Source organism: Theileria parva, chromosome 1, assembly GCF_000165365.1.
Source record: "Theileria parva strain Muguga chromosome 1, complete sequence, whole genome shotgun sequence".
Taxonomy (NCBI): domain Eukaryota; phylum Apicomplexa; class Aconoidasida; order Piroplasmida; family Theileriidae; genus Theileria; species Theileria parva.
The window spans coordinates 1,459,609-1,477,962 of record NC_007344.1 but is presented as its reverse complement, the minus strand read 5'-3'; the positions used below and the strand labels follow the sequence as shown (position 1 = coordinate 1,477,962).

Sequence of the window (18,354 nt, the reverse complement as noted above, 5' to 3'; positions counted from 1 at the left end):
AATTGTAGCCCGATATGAATAAGAATTTAATGTTTGAAATAAAGTATTTTAAATTTAAATAATGTATTTTTCTAATTTTTAAGATTGTAAAGAGTGGAATGAGATGGTTGACCTTTGGGATACAGATTTACAGAACGCTAAGGCGTTAATAAGATCCGCAAATGAATGCGCTAATATCTACACATCGCAAACTGATAAAGCCGAGACGCTCAAATGCTTAACCATAATAAGAGCCAAAGTCGCCTCTCTAAAACGGGTAAATCACTGTTACCGCATGATTTTCACAATTTTTCAGACTATAAATAACCTCGAAATGAGCCTCCTGGACATGGATTCCAGTAACCTGAGCTCACAAGTCATACATAACCGACGAAGGGATCTCGATGAAGTTATTTACTCGTTCAGATCACTCGAACTTATTCTCAAAAATTCTAACCCCGATCTCACTCACATACAACCAAACTCCACCGTAACCCTCTATACCATTTTTTACTCAGTTATTTACCCAGTTATATACATAATTATATACCAAATTATACCAAATTATACCAAATTATACCAAATTATACCAAATTATACCAAATTATACCAAATTATACCAAATTATACCAAATTATACCAAATTATACCAAATTATACCAAATTATACCAAATTATATACTCAATTTTACACAACTAATGTGTTTTTAGCGGTTGAACGAGTCTGATTTGAGGGAGATGTCGACTTCGGAGTTTAAGTATTACAGGGACACGATGATAAAAATACAGGACGACGAGTTGGATTTGCTGGACAGCAGTGCAAGTTCAATTAAGAACATAAGTACAAATATCAGAGATGAAGTTAATTTACACACGAGACTGCTTGGCGATGTTTCCGAGTCCATGGACTACACAAACTCATTCGTTAACAGGAACAGGGAACGATTCAATAATATCATCCTCAGGGGTAGCAAAAAACAACTCACATTCGTCATTATATTCCTGTCCATTGTGCTGCTGCTGATACTTTTCCTGTAATTTCCACACAGCTGGAATCATTTCAATTCTGTAAAATATCACATTAACGTCTGACAATTATTAATCTACACATTACTCAATTTATTTTAATTTATTTCAATCCCATTTTAATGTTATTTTAATGTTATTTTGATGTTATTTTAATCCTATTTTAATGTTATTTTGGAGGATTCCATGTGTTTGGTGAGTTGGTGGAGAGATGAGTAAAAAAAGGTCCTTTGGTAAAAAGAGGAAGAAATTCAAGGTAAAAAATGATATAAACGGTGTTATATTAGGAAAACGTGTTTAAGGAGGAGGAAATAAAGTATTACTTGACAAAGGTTAAAAAATTCGCAATTTCCGAAGGTTCCCAAAAACTATTTCAAACATTTTTCAGACTCTAAGGCTTTAATTAAATCACTCCAACAGAAAAATAACAAAAAAAAACCCAAAAATTTAAACACAGAACCGCAAGAGGAGGAGGCAGTAGATAATTCCTCAGTAGATGACGAAATACAACGGGAGGAATCACTTGATGAGTTAACCACTGAAGACTTATTGGAGCCTGAACCATCAGTTAACTCCAATGTGTTACCTGAAAATTACAATTTCTCCGAACCCCCAGCCAAATCAGCTCCTACAACTTCTGACACCGTAAATGTTAATTTACACACTGTAGAATATAAACAACCCGAGTACAAGAGTGTTTTGGTGGAGAGGGATGGTGAAGTAGATTTAAGGAGGCGTAAATTACCCTGTTGCATGATGGAACAGGAGATTATCGACGCTATTAGGAATAATGATATTGTTCTCATCACAGGTGATACCGGAACAGGGAAATCCACTCAAGTACAAATTACTCAATTATATAGTTAATTATATGGTTAATATAGTTAATTATATAGTTAATTATATAGTTAATTATATGGTTAATATAGTTAATTATATAGTTAATTATATGGTTAATATAGTTAATATAGTTAATTATATGGTTAATAGTGTGATGCATTAGATACCGCAATTTTTGTATGAGAATGGTTTTTGTGGCGGTGAAAGTATAATTGGAGTAACGCAGACTAGAAGAGTAGCTTGCATAGCAATAGCTAAGCAAATTTCACTAGAGTTAAACTCGTCAACCTTAGTTGGATACCAAGTAAGCAACATATAATGCAAAATGGTTCAGATAAGATATGATAAAATGTTTAATCGGAACTGTAAAATTAAACTCATGACCGATGGAATTCTACTCAATCACTTAAAAAGTGATATCCTCTTGACGTAATCACTACTTATACACTTAGTCTAAATACATGTGTAAAAATGTGTAGAGGGTTTAGTGTGATAATAATTGATGAGGCGCATGAGAGAAGAGTAAATTCTGATATATTAATTGGACTCCTATCGCAAATCGTTAAACTCAGACGTCAACTCTACAATCAACACAACAAACTTCCGCTCAAGTATTTTTTACCAACTACTCATTTTCACACTTTTCACATTATTTACACTATTTTACACTATCTTACACTATTTACACTATTTTACACTATTTTACACAATTTTACACTTTTTACCCAATTTTTACACATAAACTTGATTTGTAGATTGGTGATAATGAGTGCTACGATACGGAAGGAGGATTTTCTGGAGAATGAAATATTTAGGGGAATTAAGCATGTTCATATTACATCCGGGAAGTTAAACTACACTGTGCACTATAACAAAACTACGCCCGTCGACTATCTGTTGGAGGCCAAGAAAAAAATACTTCAAATACATAAAAAACTACCACAAGGCTCAATTTTAGTTTTCCTAACAGGGAAACATGAATTATACACACTCAAATCGTTACTGTCGGGGGTTAACACTGGGTACATACCCCCTCAGGAGACTGCTCACAATACTACTGAGAACAGTAATACTACTGGTGACCCTGTGGATGGAGAAATATTTGAACTAGAAGATGAATCTGAAGATTTAGAAGTTGATTTAGGAGAATTAGATGATAAAACACTGGGGTCTGATGAACAACATAGTGACACTGACGAGAGAATAGAATATGAATTGAATGTTTTGACGGAAAATTATAAGAAATCAGTTGATTGTGAGTGGCTAGGGTCAGATTCTCAGGGGAAACTAACAATCAAAATCCTACACGCTTCACAATCTAACCAACAACAAGTATCTTTTACACTATTTACATAATTAACTGAATAAATATTGTGTGTCTGTAGATGGAGTGTTTTATGTTACCTAAGGAGAATGAAAGAATTGTTATTCTGTCAACTAATGTCGCAGAAACTTCAATCACACTGCCAAACATCAGGTAACATACCTTAGTTGACCCTACCCAAGGCCGAAATTTTCCAATTTAAGCCTTCCAAACGGCTCTAAAATACCTATAAAATAGGCCTAAATTACCCCTAAATACTCCTAAAATGCATCTAAAATAGCTATAAAATACTACTAAAATAAGCCTAAATAACTACTAAATAGTGTTAAAATACTGTGAAATTAGGTATGTGGTGGACAGTGGGAAGGAGAAGAGAAAGAAATATGACAATGTGAGGGGGTTTGAGAAGTTTGAAATATTAAACGTGTCAAAAGCGTCTGCGGACCAGAGAGCTGGCAGATGTGGCAGACTTGGTCACGGCCACTGCTACAGATTATACACAAACTCCATCTTCAATAATTTATTTCCCCCGTCGTCGCCCGTAGAGATTTTGGAATCTAATTTAACATCGGTTTGTCTTGTGTTAATCTCGTTTGGGATTAATCCGTACAACTTTACGTTCCTCACGAGACCGCCAAAGGAACTCATAGACTCGGCAATTCTCACACTATACCACTTGGACATTATTAAATTAACTATTAGAGGTAAGTTTTACACTTTAACAGTGTAATAGGGGGGACAGAGGAGAATTTGAACCTTTTAGGTGATCCCTTTAAAGTACCTCCTGAACAACATTGTACTCCTAGTATTGACAGGGTTGACGAGCTGACCATTACGAGACTGGGGAAATGTGTGAGTTTAATACCGTTGGATCCGAGATACGCCAAGATGATTTACTGCGTCTTATCCAAATTAAATCACATAAAAGAAAGTATCAGGCCCAACTTCCTTTCCGTGTCATTCATCGTCATATCAGCACTATCACACAATAACACTCTTTTCACACATGATTCTGGTGATATTAGCAGTGGTAAATATGCAAATGACGTGGAGATGTTAATGTGTGTTTTGTGTGATTACAGCGTGTCGGAGGAGAAAAATGCGTTTTCCAGTCGCAATTCACCGAATCAAAAGTTAAATTCACTGAATCAAAAGTTAATTTCTGAGGTATTTCTGCAGGCAAATCAGCTCTTCGAAATCATCTCAGCACAGTTTAACTCGCTCAAACACATCTCACAGCTCAATGTTCTCAACTCCAAACTCCAAAAATTAAAGAATTTGGAGATGAAAATACTAGTGGAATGTGTCATCGAGTGCTTGGTGGACAAAATAGCCGTCGGTGTCAGATACCTAACCCCTGACTCCAAGAGTAAAGGCTACAAATGCGCCCAAATGCCGAATGAAACTGTTTACCTAAAAAACTCCAAACACAATTACGAAATTGTCGCCTACAACTATCTAATGTCACAACCTACACACTCTGTGACTGTTAACACTGCTGTGACTAACACTGGGACTGGTAACACCGCTGTGACTAACACTGGGACTGGTAACACTGCTGTGAGTAACACTGTGACTGCTAACACTGCTCGAACTAACACTGGGGACACTATAAAAGATGATAAAATTCGTATGTATAATGTTGTGGAGGTGAATGCGGCGCATTTGGCTATGTTGAGTTCAAGTTTAATAGTATCTAAGGAGGTAGAAAAGAGTCCGAAACCTGTGTACGCTGATGGTAAAGTATTTGCCTATGCTAAGCAGTATTATAAACCACTAGACTACCCACTCACAATAAGTAAAATACAATTAAATTCACACCCGCTGGTGTTTAGAGCATTTGCCGAAGCATTTTGCTTCGGCCTGGTGTACGCAAAGTTGGCAGAATTCACACCTCTCCTGACCTGTGCCAGTGAGGATTTCTACAAACCCTTGAAACTGAACAGTGCGCTGTACAACTTTATCAAATCTATTGCCAGTAGAAGTGTGTGTGACAGGGAGACGTTTGAAAGGGAATTCTCAAGGGATAATAAATTCCTATTCAAACAGTACACAAACCTGCTAAGGCGACAGTACGAGCCAAAAAAGTTACTCTCCATCTATCAATCTCTTTTAATTTATTATACAATAGGTAATTTGAGGATTTGTGGAAAAATAGGTAATTTGAGGATTTGTGGAAAAATAGGTAATTTTGAGAATTTGTGTAAAAATAGGTAATTTTAGAATTTGTGTAAAAATAGGTAATTTTAGAATTTGTGTAAAAATAGGTAATTTTGAGAGTTTGTGTAGAAATAGGTAATTTTAGAATTTGTGTAAAAATAGGAGAATTTTCGAGATTTTTGAGATTTTTGAGATTTTACGAAATTGCGTAAAAATTTGAAATTTTATCAATAATTGTAAAAACTGTGTAAATATGTGAGAAATTGCGTAAATCTGTGAGAAATTGTAAAAACTGTGTAAATTGTGTAAAGATGGTGAAACGGTAAGGGAGTGACCCGATGTTGTTTTGGTTACGTGGATTCGTAAATTTTAGAAGGATAAATTTTCTTTAAAATGAGTGAAAATATTTTAAAATTTTTTATAAATTTGGATCTGAGTTTAATTTTTAAGATTGGCTAATTTTTAACCTTTTTTAGCATTAAGTCACTAGATGGTGCACTTGGTATCTCCGACTTTTCATTTTAATTTGTACAGTAGCAGTTTAAATCTCATCACAGCGTCGCTCCCAAACTCTCTCACACTTTTTTCACATTTCAATAAATTATTTGATTTTAATAAATTATCTCATTTTAACAGATTATCTCATTTTAATAAGTTATTAAATTTTAACAGATTATTTGATTTTAAGAATTTGACGTTGCTTTCAACTTTGGGATTTTTTTCCAATTTCTGACATCACGACTTTTTAACTTTTTTAGCATTTTCAGATCTTTCCCGAGATTCTCAATTTTTACCCTTTGGTCCCCGCGAGTTTGGTAATTTTAAGATTTTTAGAAGATATTTTGAGGAATTTGAGGAATTTAAATTTTTGTAAAATTTGAACAATTTGAACAATTTGAGGAATTTTAGAAATTTTGAGGAATTTCAGAAAATTTGAAAATTTGAAAATTCTGTGAATGGAAGGTGTGGATGAGGGAAGTTTGGGTTCGAGTTTGGAGGTGAGGAACCGTGTGTTTGGTGGCGTGGTGGAGTATTTTATATGTTTGAAGAAGTTTAGAGCTGCGGACGTGACGGCGCGACAGGCGCCGTCAGACCCGCTGATGGAGCTTGTGCTTCTCTCCCCCAGGAGATCACTCATCTTCATCAGGTTCTCTATACTCTTCTCCATCTTCATCTCTGTCATGCTACTCCTACCCGACCTCATCATCGCCAAATTCGATCAGTTCTCGTGCCAAAATTGCTTCAAAATTCTCAATACGTATGACAATCCAATCTAACCAGATACACATATTTATTCAGTTATATAGTTAAGAGTATAGTTAAGTAGCTCCCTCTCGGGGTATATAATAAAGTAGCTCCCTCTCGGGGTATATTAGTTAAGAGTATATAGTTAAGAGTATAGTTAGGAGTATAGTTAGGAGTATAGTAAGTATGATGTAGGTGGTTGTATGTGTATCGCATGGTATTGTTAATGCAGTTTTCATTTCGGGTTTTATTTTATTGCATCTTCTCACAGCTAACCAATCAAGAAAATCAAGAAATTATCTATTGGTACGTTACGGAGCTTGTACTCACAGAGTTTAGTTATTTATTACAGTGTTAGCCACCCCAATGGGACTCTTTAGCCCCTTGGTTACTAGTTCCTCATATCTATACTAGTTACCTACTTACGCATCCCCACTATTTACTAATTTGCAACCTTTTGGTATTTTATTTTACAATTGTTAATTATTTTTTGGTAAATGTGTTGTTACTGCAGCAGAATTGATTTACGGAGAAAATTTATTTCTCCTAACCCGATCAACTTTGGCATTTATTTCCAAAATCCCATTTTTAACAAATTAAATTATGATAAAATAATGATTTAGTACTTCGGTGATAACTCAGGGCCGTGGCTGGTCGTATAGTAGAAAGTTGACGAGTTTTAGTTATTTTTGGTACGGTGCTGGTATGATTTTACACCGCGTGCCAAACGTTTGTAACAAGCGCTGGCTGTACGCTTTTATATTTTACGTTCTCTCCGCTAACGTACTGAGATTTGCCTTCACTGTCGTGTTGTATTATTACACTTTCCCGCCCAGCCATGGCACTGCCAGGAAAATCACAGGCTACACCAGCATCGTTTTACCCAAAATCAGTTACAAAAACGCACTACACCTCAAGTCAACGTGCTGCGGCATCTGCCTAGACGATTTCGCAGCGGAAGATATGCTCAGAGTCCTCCACTGCTCACACGGATTCCACACCAAATGCATCGATCTCTGGCTTTCCAGAAGCGTCGTGTGCCCACTCTGCATGAAGACACTTATTTAATCTTTACCTAGTTTCACATATAATTTTATCTCACTTTTTTCATTTTTTTCATTTTTCACATAATTTTATGTAATTTTAAGTAATTTTATTTCATTTTTTTATATATAATTTTAAGTTATTTTAAGTAATAATTAGAGGTAAAAAAGGTAAATTAAGGGGTAAAAGAGGTAAATTAAGGGGTAAAAGAGGTAAATTAAGGTGAAAGGGGGTAGGAGAGGGAGATGGGATGTGTAGGTCGAAATTCGGGAAAAATAACCTTAAAAATTAAGTTACCCGAAAATTATAAAAAAAATAAACTTTAAAAAATGAAATAAAAATTTCTACTGAAATGTGTAAAAAATGTGTAAAAAAGGTGAAAAAAATGTTGTAGTGGATTTGGGCGGTTAGTATAAATAAAATGAAGGTTCCAAACGAACGGGACCTCCTACTACCAACAAAACCCAAATTTAACCCATTAAACCCTGTAAACTCCGTAAACAATTTAAACCCTTTAAACTACGTAAACTCTGTAAACTCTGTAGAGAATGTAAACATTGTAAACAATGTGGAGAATGGGTTTGGAATGGAGAGAATGGAGGAGGAATTGGAGATGAGTAAGTTGAATGAGTTTTGTATGAGGTTGTTTCATTCGGATTTATCGCCAAAGACGTATTTGTTCTTGTTTGTGTCAAATGTTATTATTTTACTCGAAAACATCTTCGCCGAAGGGACAATTTTACTCTGCTCCATCCTGGAACTCTTTGTTACAATTCTATTCTCACTTGAAGTTTATATTAATTATGTTTTACACGTAAGTTTTCCGTTACGGCGCTTGCATAAACTAATTTTACTCTATTTTACTCAGTTTTACTCGTAATTTTACTCTATTTTACTCAGTTTTACTCTTTATTTTGGTCTTAATTACCTTTAATTTAGCTCTATTTTGGTCTTAATTACCTTTTATTTACTCGTAATTTTACTTAGTTTACTCTTAGTTTTACTTAGTTTGGTTATTCCAGGGTTACTTAACTATAATTTAATTTATTATTTAACAATTGGAATCTTTAATTATTCCCTACGGTGTAGTAAATTATATACCCCCGATTATATATTTAATAATACCCCGACTCCGGGGAATTCGACGCTATGATAATTTAATAGAGATAATCTGATAGAATGTTAGGGTAATAAGTATTATAAATCGTTTGAGGGGCTGTTGGACACTGTGATGGTGACGGTCTGTGTGATTTTTATTATTTCTGACGGGGACTTGGTTAACTTAATCAAACTCGACGTCTCGAGGTCAAAGTCCTCAGACTACTTTGAAATCGTCGTATGCGTCGTCAGACTCGCCACGCAGTTCTTCAGACTCTACAGATTCTACTCCAGACATCGCAGAAACAAAGTATCACCACTTATTTACATATTTACTATAGCTATTTTAGCCTTTGTTAGAGGTAATATTAGGCTTAGTTAAGGGGTAAATTAGGCTTAAAATAGGTAAAATTAGGCTTAGTTAAGGGGTAAATTAGGCTTAAAATAGGTAAAATTAGGCTTAGTTAAGGGGTAAATTGGCCTTAGAAATAGGTGAAATTACCCTTAATTATACCTAAAATAAGCTTAAAAATACCTAAAATTACTCCTAGTTAGAGCTAAAAAATGACTAAAAATAGCTAAATTAAGCCTAAATAGAGCTAAATTAAGCTTTAAGATAGCTAAAATAACCCTTAGTTGGAGCTAAATTTAGCATATTTAAGGAGTAAAATGTGTCTGTAGAAATTGTTTGGGCAGTACATAGCGTTACCAGTTGTTAACACCGTTTAATGTACTTTTAATTTTTACACATTATCACTTTTAATAAGCGAAATTTGTAATTTTACACCTTGTTTCGCGCAGTTTAGGGTGATTTTCCGGTAATTTCATAAATTCTTAATTTCCAAAAATTAAATAATTTCCCCCTAATTATTCAAATTTCCCCTAATTATTAATAATTTAATAATATTTGTTGGGGAATAAGTAAAATAATTATGATTTGGTAAAAAGGGCGCGCACGGATTTGAACCATGGACCCGTTGATCTGCAGTCAACTGCTCTACCGCTGAGCTACACGCCCCCAACCCTAAACCCCCAAAATACACTTTAAACCCCGCTAACACTAAGATTCCACAGTTGGCAATTATTTACCCTTAAATATAATAATAATAATTTCTAACATGTGGAAGGCTATGGTGTGGATGAGATGTGGTAAAAAATAAATTTTACTATTCCACACAATTTCACTAATTTATAAATTATTTTTAATGGAAAAATTTGAACATTTCAAGAATGACTGTGTAAAATCAGATAATATAAGATCTGATGGTGTAAAAGTGGATAGTAATGTGAGAGTGGATAGTAATGTGAGAGTGGATTGTGGTGAGATAGTTGAGTTTATAAAGAGTTTGAATGAGTCGGTGAGAGATAAAAAAGTGACTGACTTCCACCAACTTCTGGCAAATATTAACTCGTCTGAGATAAAGAATTTGAATATAGTTTTGAGGATTTATTTAATTTTGGAAAAAGTTGAGAAATATTTCCAGTTTCACGATCCTAAAAACTTTACCAACTGCCGATTCGGCAATAAAGCCTTTTCAACCCTAATCCACCAATTACAATCTGTAACTCTTCACACTAATTAACTCATAAATAGTTTAAAAATGTAATTAATTGTGGAAATGTTGTTTAGGAGATAGATGACATATTTGTCGAATTTGGAATGGTAATAACTGATGAAAATTTATATAATAAAGCGAAAAAACATTTTTTAAACTCGTTTGGTAATGCCACAAGATTAGATTTCGGAACAGGTACTCTTCACACTATTTTCACTAACTATACTATTACCATTACTAACAGTGTTACACATAGTAATTAAGTAGTTAATACTATTAACGAAGTTAAAGGAGTAATATTTTGTGTGTATGGATTTAATGCCGTAAAAACTAACATGAAGTTATAATGCCTTTAGGTTGTGGGTTCGAACCCTCGGGCTCACAACCACTTATTTATTCCATTATATAGTTAATAATATTAACAAAGTTAAGGATAAAATGATATATTTATTGTGTTGATAATAACCTGTTGAATTAATGCTAAAAAATCAGTCGTTAGGTTGTGGGTTCGAATCCCGGTTCCCACAACCACTTTTTTACCCTACCAATACTGATTACATAGTTAATACTATTAACGAAGTTAAAGGAGTAATATTATCTGTCCAATGGTATTGATGTTGACTAGATAAATTTCGAATTCTAGGACCTAGAGGTTGTGGGTTCGAATCCCGGGCCGACCCACAACCACCTATTTACTCCCACTATTAATATATAGTTTAATAGTATTATTTCTATAGTATTAGTATAAGTAGCTCCCCTTGGCAGTCCCCCGCCTCACTACTATCCGGGCCAGTTCCCGCTTGACTTTGGAGTTCACTAGGGATCCATACTATTCACTCCACCATCTTGATACTTGTTACTAATGATATTTTAGGAAATGAGTTAGAGTTTGTATATTTCCTAAGAGCGTTATATTTATCAAATTTACTCACAGAATCACATTTCCCAGCACTATCACTACTAACTCTCAACAAGTATTTACACATTATTACTATTATTTACACAGTTTACTCTTAATACTATTATTACTATAGTTAGCAGCTGTTGATTTGGTTTAGATATTTTGAGGTATGTCGAGAGGTGATAGAGCGATACACGTTGGAGCCTGCGGGAACAAAAGGAGCTTGGGGAATTGATGATTACCAATTCCTACCCTTCATACTCGGCTCCTCACAACTCATCAACTCATCCCTTAACCCCAAACATGTTTCTACACAGTTTTATTAGTACACATTATTATAGAGTTATACAGTAGTATACAGTAGTATATAGAGGTAATTAGGGATAAAGGGGGATAATTAGGGGTTGGAGAGAGAAAATTTAAAAATCCCTAAAAATCCCTAATAATCATTTAAAATGATTAAATTAATAAGATATTAGTTAAATTGTGAAAATTGGTGTGATAATTGTATTTAGTGTTTGGACGTGGAGTTTCTGGTAAAATACAAGCAAGACTACCTCTTCATGAGAGCCATGGAATATAAAATCAACGTATCCCATACATAATTTAGACCACTATTTAACCCTTGTAACGGCTTAAAATACGATAAAATATCACTTAATTAAGCATAAATTAGCATAAATAATCGTAAAATTAGCATAAAATATCACTTAATTAAGCATAAATTATCGTAAAATAAGTGTAAAATTAGCATAAATAATCGTAAATAAGCATAAAATTAGCATAAAATAACACCTAATTAAGGCTAAAATTAGCATAAATAATCGTAAATAAGTGTAAAAATAGCGTAAAATTAGCAAAAATAAGGGAAAAAGTGTGTGTAGATGATAAGGGGCGTGAGTTTGGAGATGGCTTCGCCGATGATTTGTAATATATTAACTTCTTGCGCTTGGGAGAAGATTAACTACGGACTCTTTCAGCTCTACATCAACGACGTCCAACGACTCAACGAAAAAAAAATCGTCACACAATAATCACACAATAATTTTAATAATTTTAATAATTTTATAAACTAATATTAATATTTTACACGACAATTTTATGTGGAATGTGTAGTTTGAGTAATAAATTTTTTGTGAGTTGAGATGAGGAGGAAGTTTAGCCTTGGCGTATGTGCCATGGAGAGTAAAGTTGAAAATGTGCCAATGAGGTCAATTTTAAAACGACTCGAAGATTCCGGCGATTTCGTCGTCGTCGTCTTTCCAGAACAAGTAACAACTTTATCAAATTATTCATTTAATAATTAAAAAATTATTTTACTAAATTAAGAAATTAAGAAAATTGTTAAATATGTGTTTAGATGATTTTGGAGGAGGAACCCTCAAACTGGCCCGTTGTCGAATGCCTCATCGCATTCTACTCACGCAACTTTCCCCTCGAAAAGGTAAAATACACAATTATATCATTTTATCACACAATTATATCATTTTATCACAATAATAATATCAATTTTTATTATTTATTTATTATTTGTATAAATAGTTGTATAGGCGATAGAGTATGTGAGATTGTATAATCCTGTGATATTGAATGACTTGGAAAAACAAAGAATTATACGCTCTAGAGTTGAAATATACCGCGAACTTCAGGTATACACCGTTCCACAGTTATCTCCCTAACTACTCAGTTTTACACATCCCCATTATTTCATTATTTGCAACCTTTTTGATATTTATTTTACTTTTGTAATTATTTTTTGGTAAATAAGTGGTTGAAGCAGCAGAAATGACTGGGTGAGAAAATTTATTTTCGTAACCCGATCAATTTTGGCATTTTATTTTTTTTAGTGAAATTTACAATTATTTTTTCATAAAATTGATCATATCCAGTTTACATAGTTAACACTACATAATGTAACCTTAACTGTAAAACAATATCTCTTGTGCAAGCACCGTAACTGATATAGGCCTGTCGTATACCGCATCCGAATTACATAATTGTGGACCACCAGTTGGTAAAGCAGGGTCTCCACACCTTCGAGGAGCATTACGACTACATAGTCTACAACGGCATAAGATTAAATAAGCCGTTTGTGGAGAAGCCCGTCAACTCTGATGATCACAATAATTGGATTTACTATCCGCTCAACTCCGGCGGTGGCTGTAAGAAGCTATTCCGCAAGATTGCCGACCGTAGTAGTGAATACTGTCCTGAAATCCACAACGTACGTCGTGATGCGACTTATGTCTACCAGGAGTTTGTCAGTTCCTTTGGCACGGATATTAAAGTTTACGCTGTGGGTCCCATGTTTGCACATGCCGAGGCTCGGAAATCCCCAGCGTTGGATGGGAAAGTTGACAGATACCCCGACGGCAAGGAGATAAGATACCCCGTAATCCTAACTGGCAAGGAGAAAACCATAGCCTGTAGAATTGTGGACCATTTTAGACAAATTGTATGCGGATTTGACATTCTACGGACCTTTGACGGGCCCTACGTATGCGATGTTAACGGCTGGTCATTTGTCAAGCGAAATCAAAAGTACCTCACAGACTGCTCTAACATTCTGAGGATCATACTTTTACTAAAGTTACAGTCAAAGTATAATGTGGTGATTGGGAACATAGTGAAGGAGAGAACAGTGGGCGAGGAAGTGATAAAGAAGACATTCGCAGATTTGAAAACAAGGAATTTGTATGATAAAAAAAGAGAAGAGCTCTGCAGCGTTGTGGTTATCATGAGACACGCAGACAGGAAACCCAAAAATAAACTCAAATTCAATACCAAAAATAGACATATACTAGCATACTTCAAAGGTATTAATTATAGTATAGTATTAATTATAGTAATAGTATAGTATATCTAGTATAGTAATAGTAGTAGTATAGTAATAGTATAGTACTATAGTTAAAGTAGCTCCCTCTCGGGGTATATATTTAAGTATAGTTATACAGTATTAGAGGTATAGTAATGGTATAGTAATGGTATAGTAATGGTATAGTAATAGTATGGGTGTATGGTAGTGGTATGGGTTTGTATGCGCCATGTCAACCTGTACTGTAGCACTGTGTAGACAGATAATTTAGAGTTAATTATAATTTTCTGGTGTTAAGAGAGGTTAAATTTGTTGATTTATGTGGAAATTTTGAGGTTTTAAGATTTTTGAAAATTTTCGATTTTTGGCCAAATGGTCTGGACCCAAAAGTGACATTTGGGTTCCCAAAAAAATTTTTTTTCCAAAATTTTTAACGAATAAATTATTTAATCCCAAATCATTCCTATTGATGTTTTAGTCATCAAAATGCTTTTATTTTGTTTTAAAATGCTGTTATTGAGTGTTTAATTTTGGGTAATAGTGGGTACTTGGCTACTGTACCACGGTACTTTTAACCACTATTATCCAGCTATTAGAGCTAAATTTTCTACTAATTACCCTAAAAATAGATAATTTTGGTTTAAATGATTAGTAAATTATTCGAAAATTACTTTAAAAAATTGGATTTTTAACCCAAAAAATCCTAGCAAGTTCCCCCAAATTAACGAACTAAACATAAAATTCCCCAATTATAACTCTAAAACAACTAAAATAATCCTGTCTAAATATCTAAAATACTAAATTTACTACTTACTTATTACTATAGAAATGTGCTTGACTCCCTGACAGCCCACTCCCAGTCCCCTATTTACACCTTTATTACCACTAAAACTATTATAATACTAACAATATGCTTAATTATAGTATTGAAATGATGTAGGAAATGTGTTGGGTGAGATAAAGTTAAAATCTCCTGAGGAGTTGGTGAGGTTAAACGAGACTGTGGTGTTGGTTCTGGACGAGTTACAGCGTGAGCTCGACTCACTCACCAACTCCTACGCCCAGCTAAACAGCTTAAATAATGAAATTAACGCACTCGTCACCGAACTCGAGTGCTTTAGAGAACTCAAAAAAATGCTCGACAAAGGCTACGAATTCTCCGGCATCAACCGCAAAGTACAATTCAAACCCCTTTATACCACTTCTAACCCTGTTAACTCTGTTAACACTGTTAACACTGTAAATACTGTAAATACTGTAAATACTGTAAACAATGCGAACAGAGTTAACACTGTAAGAAGTGTGAACAGAGTTGCCGGTGTGTGTGATGAGATGACGGACAGTTGTTCCAAATCTTCTGCGTACACTTCGGAAACTGAGCACGCTTACACTGCGAGGCCAGTTAGGAAATTAGACTCGGTGTTAATAGTGGCCAAATGGGGAGGGGACTTGACTGACGTTGGTAAATTGCAGGCTGAGGACTTGGGCCGCAGGTTTAGGGAAACGCTTTACCCGGCAGACTGCAGCGGTTTAATCCGGCTCCACAGCACTTTTAGGCATGATTTTAAGATTTTCAGTAGTGACGAGGGCAGGTGTCAAATTACAAGTGCAGCATTTACCAAGGGTATTCTGGAACTTGAAGGTGACCTCACACCAATCCTAGTCACCATGACCATAAGAAACAAACGCGCCTACGAACTTTTAAACGACACCACAATATCACCACAGAGATTAAAATGTAAAGTTCTACTCAACAAATTGATTACTGCACATGGGACAGATCTGTACGAACAAGTGCTACGGGATATCCCAGAACATGATAGATATTACTATAACAAGGCGATACAGGATTCAGAATATAAAAGGGAAGATTTCGCCATGTTACAGGGGCTTATCAGGAAGTATATCAGGAGCCTGAAAAAGGAACTAATGTGGAACTCACTCTACTCCGTAGACGACTACACCTTTTACATTGTAAACAAAATCAACCACACCATCAACCGGTGGAACAGACTACTCAACAAGTTCCACAAACACGTGGAATCTTCTACTAACACTGGTAACACAGGTAACACTGGTAGTTTCCAGGGTAGTGTCCAGGGTACCAATACTACCAATTCTGCTGCTCTTAATACTGTTAATACAGTTGATAGTACTGTAAATACAGTAAATAGTACAGTAAATAATGCTGCACTTGGTACCAATTCTGCTGCTCTTAATACTGTAAATACAGTAAATAGTACTGTAAATACTGTAAATACAGTAAATAGTAATGTAAATTCTGTTGCCGTGGGACCTGACACCGTAACGGAAAACCCCGTAACGGAATATGACTACACAAAGTTGAGTGACATAGTTGACAACATAAGATATGATTTGATACATTTGCATTACTTGTTGGGTCACGGGTTAGAGGTTGGATTTGAGATTTATAACATTGTGGAGCGTCTGAGTTCGGTGATTTCACCCTGCGAGTACGGCGTGACACCCAGGGAAAAATTAGAAATTGGCGTCACAATCGCATGGAATTTGCTGCAGAAGATATTACACGATGTTACATTTCACCTTTTATACACAGAATCCATCAACTCACACGATAACGACATACACAATTCGAACACATTTACCACAGGGGACACTTTTAATAACAAATCCGTAAACCACAATAACTCTGTAAATACTAACTCTGTAAATACTGTAAGCTCTGTGAATTGTGGTGACACTAGCCCCGTAACGCAGGATGTGTGTGTGGATAGGCCGATAGAATTGAGAGCGATAAATAGAATGTTAAAAAATGACACTTCTGCTGCGTCTATTGCTGCTACAAGTTTACTAATCGCAAATACGTATCTCAACGCTGACCTCCTCTTTGACGCCGGAAAATGCTTCATCGGAGGACTCAAACCATCCGAAATGTACCTCTTCCACAATCAATCCCACACCGAACTACTCTACCACAATCATCTCACACACACTACTAACACTTGTAACACAGTTCCTACTGTGCCTACAGTGCCTACTGATAACACTACTAACACTATGCATACAGTAGACCCGATAGATCAGGGGATAATATTGAATTCGTATAGTTTATGGTCGCATGTGGGAGAGTTGTGTGTGGATGAGAGGACGAGTAGATCGGTCCGTGGCTCATATCACGACTTGGGCTACAAATATAACAAATCTATCGATACGAATAATCTGGAGACTAATAATCTGGAGACTAATAATCTGGAGACTAATAATCTGGAGACTAATAATCTGGAGACTGACTTGCTGAATCTCTCACTGAAAGATACACCGGGTGACTTCATAACTAATCCTAAGATCAGGTCCCGGTTCTATGTGACTTCGGCGTCACACTTGTTTAGTGTGTTTAACTTCTTCAAATACGCCCACCTGCTTGACGACTCTTTTGACACAAACTCGAAGCAAATTGAGAATATTAATGATTTACACTACTTATCACATTTAGTCCTGAGGGTTTGGCGTAGTAAGGGCGATGAAGGGTATTTTAACAGGCTGGAGATTCTGGTAAGCTCCGGTGCCAAGGACGGGTTCGGCCAGAACTACGAACTGCTGGAAAAAAACGCCAAGGACCAGAAAAACAAATATAAAAGACATATACAACGGTATAGACTACAGAAAACACTGACACACAGATGCACTGACTGCCCAATCACCACCAGGAATTTTGTCTCTGGGCCCAAATTCACATTCACCAACAGTAAAATCAGAGCCATAAACACTGTTAACAGGGCGTACTCCCTTAAATCTAGTAACTCCAATAGTAACTCCAATAGTAACTCCAATAGTGACTCTGCTGCAATTGGGTCAAATGGACTATGGAGTAAGTGTGTGGTGGGATTGACGAATACTGCGGTTGGCTCGGGTAACTTGAGTGCGAATAGTTGTACAGTGGTGAATTTGGACAAGTATAACTTAATGTACGAGATGGACAAGAAGTTCAAGTGCTACAATTGCTTCCTCACAGAGTATAAAACCGCACGCAATATTAACACCGTAGACAAACATTTGAGTACTGTAGACAAAGTTACTACAGGTACCGTAGACAAACATTTGGATTCTGTAAACAAGAATATTGGAGATACTGTAGACAAAGTTACTACAGGTACTGTTGGTGAGAGTGAGAGTGTGAGAGGAGTGGATATGGTCCCGCCATATTGTGAGTTGAATACGTTGGTGATAATGAATAGAAATTTCGGGTTGGATCGGTTAAAAGATTACATACAAAAAGCTTACCATAACATTCTACTCAAACAACCAAACTAATGTACCATACACTTACTATACTATACCTTATATACTATACTATACTATATTATATATTATATACTATAATATA

At 35.4% G+C, this 18,354-nt stretch overlaps 5 protein-coding genes and 1 non-coding gene across 6 annotated transcripts; 5 read left to right on the top strand and 1 right to left on the bottom strand.

Annotated features, from left to right (window-relative positions):
• Nucleotides 1-32: 32 nt before the first annotated feature.
• Nucleotides 33-5,387, top strand: DHX37 (Helicase conserved domain protein). Its single transcript, XM_061305045.1, has 10 exons — nucleotides 33-256; nucleotides 296-469; nucleotides 691-946; nucleotides 1,394-1,845; nucleotides 2,009-2,149; nucleotides 2,180-2,274; nucleotides 2,325-3,177; nucleotides 3,231-3,322; nucleotides 3,515-3,873; nucleotides 3,903-5,387. Exons 1-10 carry the CDS (start codon nucleotides 104-106, stop codon nucleotides 5,384-5,386), a joined length of 4,059 nt encoding a protein of 1,352 aa, XP_061161619.1. The 5' UTR covers nucleotides 33-103; the 3' UTR covers nucleotide 5,387.
• A 288-nt stretch (nucleotides 5,388-5,675) lies between these two features.
• TpMuguga_01g00697 (Ring finger domain protein) lies at nucleotides 5,676-7,684 on the top strand. Its single transcript, XM_761125.2, has 3 exons — nucleotides 5,676-6,587; nucleotides 6,770-6,880; nucleotides 7,198-7,684. The coding sequence occupies exons 1-3, from the start codon at nucleotides 6,286-6,288 to the stop codon at nucleotides 7,640-7,642; spliced, it is 858 nt and encodes a 285-aa protein (XP_766218.1). The 5' UTR covers nucleotides 5,676-6,285; the 3' UTR covers nucleotides 7,643-7,684.
• Nucleotides 7,685-7,867: 183 nt separating this feature from the next.
• TpMuguga_01g00696 (putative integral membrane protein) lies at nucleotides 7,868-9,554 on the top strand. Its single transcript, XM_061305044.1, has 3 exons — nucleotides 7,868-8,432; nucleotides 8,805-9,026; nucleotides 9,398-9,554. Exons 1-3 carry the CDS (start codon nucleotides 8,040-8,042, stop codon nucleotides 9,443-9,445), a joined length of 663 nt encoding a protein of 220 aa, XP_061161618.1. The 5' UTR covers nucleotides 7,868-8,039; the 3' UTR covers nucleotides 9,446-9,554.
• A 108-nt stretch (nucleotides 9,555-9,662) lies between these two features.
• On the bottom strand, nucleotides 9,663-9,734 carry TpMuguga_01g01245. The gene has a single exon. It is a non-coding gene; the product is annotated as a tRNA-Cys (tRNA).
• A 187-nt stretch (nucleotides 9,735-9,921) lies between these two features.
• rrd2 (Phosphotyrosyl phosphate activator (PTPA) family protein) lies at nucleotides 9,922-12,270 on the top strand (the record flags this gene model as incomplete). The annotated part of the gene is made up of 6 exons (XM_761123.2): nucleotides 9,922-10,278; nucleotides 10,347-10,467; nucleotides 11,147-11,246; nucleotides 11,331-11,478; nucleotides 11,689-11,763; nucleotides 12,058-12,270. The coding sequence occupies 6 exons, from the start codon at nucleotides 9,922-9,924 to the stop codon at nucleotides 12,205-12,207; spliced, it is 951 nt and encodes a 316-aa protein (XP_766216.2). The 3' UTR covers nucleotides 12,208-12,270.
• On the top strand, nucleotides 12,271-18,281 carry ppip5k2 (Histidine phosphatase superfamily (branch 2) family protein; the record flags this gene model as incomplete). Its single annotated transcript, XM_761122.2, has 5 exons — nucleotides 12,271-12,444; nucleotides 12,534-12,617; nucleotides 12,724-12,831; nucleotides 13,140-13,989; nucleotides 14,929-18,281. Exons 1-5 carry the CDS (start codon nucleotides 12,319-12,321, stop codon nucleotides 18,279-18,281), a joined length of 4,521 nt encoding a protein of 1,506 aa, XP_766215.1. The 5' UTR covers nucleotides 12,271-12,318.
• Nucleotides 18,282-18,354: the final 73 nt, after the last annotated feature.